The sequence below is a fragment of the Melospiza melodia genome, chromosome 13 (assembly GCF_035770615.1).
Source record: "Melospiza melodia melodia isolate bMelMel2 chromosome 13, bMelMel2.pri, whole genome shotgun sequence".
Lineage (NCBI taxonomy): Eukaryota > Metazoa > Chordata > Aves > Passeriformes > Passerellidae > Melospiza > Melospiza melodia.
The window spans coordinates 13,419,355-13,425,354 of NC_086206.1; the positions used below are offsets into that span (position 1 = coordinate 13,419,355).

Sequence of the window (6,000 nt, forward strand, 5' to 3'; positions counted from 1 at the left end):
ACTGAAAGTCAAACTCTGCACCCAAAGAGAGATTTGTAAATAAAACAACACGTATGGGATAAATTGTCCTTTTCTAATGATTAAAAACTGTCAAAAGTTATAACCCTTAGACACCCATGAAAGTAACTTAAAAGTTCATATCTGTTTCATAACACCCAAAATTTTCAAGCACTCTACAGCGCAGCCTTAGTATCTCCCCTGGCATATTTCACTGTTCAGCAGCAGAAAGCCAAGAGCAGAAAGGCTAAGGTTGGTATGCTCAAGTGGACATTAGAAGTTGGTAGGAGAGCCAGAAATAGAATCCTGGTCTGGCTCTTTGCTGCAAATTTACCCAGCTGACCACCCCTCACTCACTTGGCTGGAAAAGTTTTGTGTTGTTCTCATACATAGGGACTCCACTTCTTGAGAAAATGTTTTTCTTGTTGAAATGCAAAACATGTTATCCACAAAGGGAACTCTGCTTTACACTTCAGTTTGCTTTTAAAACATTTTTGATGAATGCCCTTATTGTGAATATTCAAAACAATGTCGTCTTGTCTACTTGTCATCTCTGTTATGCTGTCATAACCTGCTCAGTGTCCCACCATGTAAGTTTTGCAGGTGGCCTTTGCCCAGACAGATGTTTCCCAAAACACTCAAGAAACTTCCAGTGTGGTGACAGAAACACCACTGACATAAGCATAGATTTCATCAGGCATCTGCCATTCTCCCTGTCTGCAAATGTAATGCAGCTTACACAGAATTAATCACAAATCCCATCAAAGCAAGCTTCAAATGTTTTGTTGATGTAACTTTGTAGTTAGCACATTGAAATGTCTGTTCAGATCAAAACTGGAATTATTATAGAGGCTGTTCCAATGAATTCCTTGCCTTTCTGGCTTAAAAGGTAGGACAGTGCATTGGCTTCCAAATAGCATATAGGGCAGTGCACAGGTTTCAGAGGAAAGCTTAAGATAAACCAGGGAGATGTGGTTGTCCTTTCACTGACATATATTTTATTGCTGAAGGTTCAAACTCAAAACAACAGCCTCACTCTCAGCCTGTTGATTCTGCATTGTCTTGCATTGGTCTCTGAACTTCAGCCAGTGCCAGTGCTGCATGCACTGCTACAGATACCTCAAAAATGGATTCCAGTTATTCTTAGAGCCTTCCTGAAGGCCATGTACTAAAGACAAACTTTAAGTTGTTTTAAATCTTTTTTGTTTGTGTTTTGTTCATAGAAAGAAATCTATACCCAGTTTGTAGCTATTGAAAACGTGTATATTGCTACTCCAGCCTTAGTATTACAGAGTTAGTGAGCTCTTAGGTTTTTTTCCCAGGAAGAACAAAAACCCTCAAGTATTGTAAACTGTCTTAGTGTATGTGTTGTGTTTGATTCACAGAGGAGCTTTTAAAGTGATTTGCAGTATTAATTCTAACTGCTGCCATGCATGTTTGGTTACAGAATGGAGATGGCACCATTGACTTCAGAGAGTATGTGATTGGTTTGTCTATCCTTTGTAACCCAGCCAACACAGAGGAGACTATTCGGATGGCATTTCAGGTAAGTTCAATTTAGTGTAAATCTACAAACCTGACAAATCAACACTGACTGTAAGTCTGTTAGCTTTCAAATCATAAGTTTATAGCTTCAATCTGTTATGCAAATGTGAGTAATTCTCTTAAACCAATTGACATTTAGAGTGTGAAAGGGAGGGGAAGAATTCCAGGCACCATAGAGAAGAGTTTCAAAAGCCATCTAAAGGCACTAATGAATATGTAACTTGGCAGGCTAACTCCAAAAACGATTCAGCAGCACTTGTAGGTTTTTTTTGCCTGGGGTTTTTTTCTGCTGTGATTCTTCAATGTCACAATAGATGGAGTAATATCCTCTTGTGGGTCAAGCTTCACTAGAGTCATTGTTCTTAACAAAGAGGAGGAATAAAAAAAATCAAGGGCTGTTCAGGACTGGCACATTGAAAACTGGGCTGCATCTAAGAGCTGCTGGCTTGTCCTCTGGTGCCCTGCTAGTACAGGCAGTAAAGGAGCAGTAGCTCCTTTCACATCTCAGGTACATGCAGACAATACATGACCAGGCATGCTCATGTTGTGAATCCTTGGCTTTTTTTTTAGTAGCTCTGACACAGATCCAGTTGTTTTACCCATTAATCTGGTCTTATGAACAGTATTGAACAACATATTGAGATACCACTCATGTTCATTGTAAGCTGGATGCTTCCTAGTACTGATACATACTTGGGAAGTACCAGAGATTTTTTGGCAATCCATTATATCCGCTGGCTTCTTTTCAGATAAGCACTAGAGCTTTTCAAGGTGATTTGTTAATTTTTGTGGATGTTTTATCCATGAAAAAGCAAGCCTAACAGTTATTGTTGCTGTTCCATTGTGTTGTTTCCTAGACTATACTGTTCAGCATGTTAACAGGTGTGCTGATTATAAAATCAGTAATTTGGTTTAGTTTCCAGTTTCAGCACAAAACAACTCCTTTGGCTGGTAAAAGCCTGCTTCAGTCTAAAATGGAACTGTGGGTTCCTTTTGCTACTTGTTTTCTGTGCCACTAAATGTCTTTTCTTTCACAATGGCAAAGTTTGCCTGTAGCAAGTATTTAAGAATTACAGCCATCCATCCCTTGTATTTCTCCAAGGGTGATTCATAGCAGATGGTTACTGTCACTGCACTGGGCAGGATGGGATGATCAGTGTACATCAACTGCCTGCATTCCAGGAACCAAAACTCCTTGTTAATTACAATTAATTCCTTAGTGAGTGATCAATCACATAGACTAAAATTTAGGTATGTCAGAGCATAAACTATGATAGCAAGTTTAATCTGACAGCAGATGTGCTATAACCTAACAAAAATGGCGACTAAAACTGAAGATGTTCCAGTATAGACTGGCTGAATCCAGTAGACTCTTAGCATAGCTCATGGTGACAATAAACATACATCTTTGTTTATGTTTTATCAGTGACCCTGTGCTGTGAGGTTTGTTTGTTTGTGTGTTTAGGCAGAATGCTCTATTCCCAGCTATAGCGTGGGCATTGCTCTGCAAAGTGTCTGCTTAGTCTTATTCCAGACTCTTCAAATCCCAGGCATTGTTCACAGAGCTGCTGAGTGCTAGAAAGGCACAATAAGGGGCTAATGTGCACAGAGGGTTCATAGGCAAAGTGATGCCAAAGTATTTCTGCACATTTTGTCTCTTCCAGCTCTTTGACACAGATGAAGATGGCACTATAACAGAAGATGAGTTTGCTTCTATCATTCAGTCAGCACTGAGGCTGCCTGAGCTTGATGTTTCTGCGCTCTTTAAAGAAATAGATGTAGATGAAACTGGGAAGGTCTCCTATGGTAAGTTACATCCTTTTGTTAGAAAGAATTCTCTCCTAGTCATATTGACAGGGGGTTTCCTTTTTTGATTCCCTCAAATTCCTTGATGGTTCTCATACCTTGTTTCTGGGAAGAACTGTTGAAGCACAGACTTAGATACTTTGTGTCATATTCCTGTGTTTTCTTAGAGGGAACTCACTTGAGATCAGCTTCAGTAAAAGAAGTAGGCATTGAAATTTTCTTTGATTCTATTGCTGCATAATATCTATGTTTTTTAATGTTTTTCAGAGGAGTTCAAGAACTTTGCACTCAAGCATCCAGAATATGCTTCGTTGTTTACTACATACATAGATCTACAGAGACACCAGTTAGGTATGTTTGTGGAGCATAGAACTGAGCCACCAGCCCTGATCTCAGAAACAACACCACTTGCAAGAAATAAAGTATGTCCAGAAGGCAGTGAAGATAGCTCAACTACCTCTGACAAAAAGGATGACTGAGAAGAGTTAAAAAATTCAGCTCTTGAATTCTACAGAATTTTTTCCCCCAGCTGTTCATAAGCACAACTGATGTAGAGATGGAAGTTACAACTTTAAAAAAGTTTGGCTTTTTTTGTTTGTTTGTTTGTTTTCATATCAGAAGGAGTTATTCCTGTTTGATGTAAGGGAAAACCACTGTTTAGTCCTTAATGTCAGTATCACAGTACTGGGAATGTTGTTCAGTGTCTTCCAAATTCATGCTTCCACAGAAGTAACAGGTGTGCTTAGAGGGGTACGAGGCTCCAGCACTTCAGTGACCTCTCAGAACGGAGACTGAGGAGTCCGCTTGTCTCAAAACAAGTGGTATTTTTGGTGCTGCTCAATTCCTCTACATCCCCAACATCACTTAAGGGAAAAAAATTATGCTGGACTGTTATAATTTGCAATATCACTTAGCTATTCTCAGGTTTCTGAAACACACAAATGAGTAACAGGAAGCTGAGAATTTAAGATTTTGTTTTTTGGCTGTCCTTAGACTGCCCTTAACTACTTAGGGACCAGAAAGCCTAAGGTTCTAAACAAGACATGCTCGTTCATTGATGTTAACAAAAACCACTTTAGGCCTAAAGGCTGGTGGCAGATGGAAATGGCTGCACTTCTAACAACAGAAAACAAATTGGAATTCCAAGATAGCAGCTTAACAGTCTAGAGGAAAATGCAGACAGTAAGACCTAAGAATTAATCGACTATTTCAAAATAAATACCATGTTGTTTACAGTAACAACTGCTCAGGATCACATTGGGAGGAGCATTTCAAACTTCAGCATATTTTTTTATTCTCACAATTATCAACAGAGGAATGTGACCTTGTTCTGCAAAGCTCAAAAGGCAAATATGCTGTCCAACCATAGTTCTAGTACTTAGGATCTATCTAAAGCTGTCTCCTAAAAAACATATTTGCATTACTGTGCCATTACTCAGTGTTCTTGGGGCTTGGTTCAAAACCAAGCTCTTTCTAGTCAATTATTTGAATATATTTTGCCTCCGTCCTCTCTAGTGCACTGGAAATTGGGCCTTTACCTTTTACCATCCTTTATCTGAATGCACTTTATGCAGTATTTAAAATATATAGCTATTTAGGCAAATACTTCTCAATAAAAACTTAGAAGGGATGAAATGAGAAGATATTTTCAAATTATAACTGAGATGAGCAAAGCCTAGACTGTCTAGTACCAATAATAACCAACTTTCAGCAGGTTTTCATATATGAACTCTGCCTCTAAGTTATTGCTTGCAGTCTGGCCACAAGTTCATTGCCATGTTTTACTTTCTCTGTTTATAATTGTGCCTCTCCTGATGTTTCATGTGCTTAAAATAAATCTATATTTTTAAAAGATTTTACTTGAATATCTGAGTCTTTTTAGTACAGTGGGAAGAGTACTTTGTCTACCACAAGGGGCTGGGGGGAGTTTCCAGGAAATCATGCTTAAGACATCTTACCTTGGTAAACTCAGTGCAGCCTGAAATTGGCATTTTCAGTTCTTTGGATGGTGGTACGTTGCTTTATGGTAGGACTGGAAGAGCAGGACAGGACCAATACTCTTCCAAAGATTTACTTCTGGTGATTACCTTGACAAGAGGGATTAGGATATAAAGGTGTGCAAATCCATGGAGAGAGAGAGCGCCATTTTTGATTGAAAATATGGTATCACCATTTACATGTAAAATGAGTGACCTCAATCACAGCTGAGATATAACAATCATGGCTTTGAGTATTGTGAACATTAGGAGAGCATTTTCTCCCAGTTAGAGAAAGAGAAGCGGGAATACAGTTAACTGGAATTCATGTTAATTCTTAGCAAGGATGCTTTTACCTAGCATGTTAACCAATTTCTCAGCTTTTCAACCAGCACTAATTTCTTCAAAGATAACTTCTATTCCAACCAGTAAGGAAAAGATGTGTGGGCAAAGATGACAAAGGAAAGCACTTCAGGGTCTTGGGATGCAAAGGCTTCCCTGCACACACTCCTGCTGAATCCAGCCACATTCAGCACCAGGAGCTGTGCTGTCCAATAGCACAGCAGGTTTGGAGATTTTATAAAAATTGCAAGTCACACAAGCCCTTTGCACTTACAGCTAAAAATATTATGTATATAAATCTACCTATCCCTGTAGTTAGAGGAAAGGCCACAAA

At 39.0% G+C, this 6,000-nt stretch overlaps 1 protein-coding gene across 1 annotated transcript in view; it reads left to right on the top strand.

Annotated features, from left to right (window-relative positions):
* LPCAT2 (lysophosphatidylcholine acyltransferase 2) overlaps window positions 1-5,202 on the top strand; it is a 29,906-nt gene extending 24,704 nt beyond the window's left edge. The window contains exons 12-14 of the mRNA XM_063167794.1: window positions 1,445-1,543; window positions 3,207-3,348; window positions 3,616-5,202. Of these exons, the coding sequence (XP_063023864.1) occupies window positions 1,445-1,543; window positions 3,207-3,348; window positions 3,616-3,827 (453 nt within the window). The 3' untranslated portion in view covers window positions 3,828-5,202. The remainder of the gene's footprint in view (window positions 1-1,444; window positions 1,544-3,206; window positions 3,349-3,615) is intronic.
* Window positions 5,203-6,000: the final 798 nt, after the last annotated feature.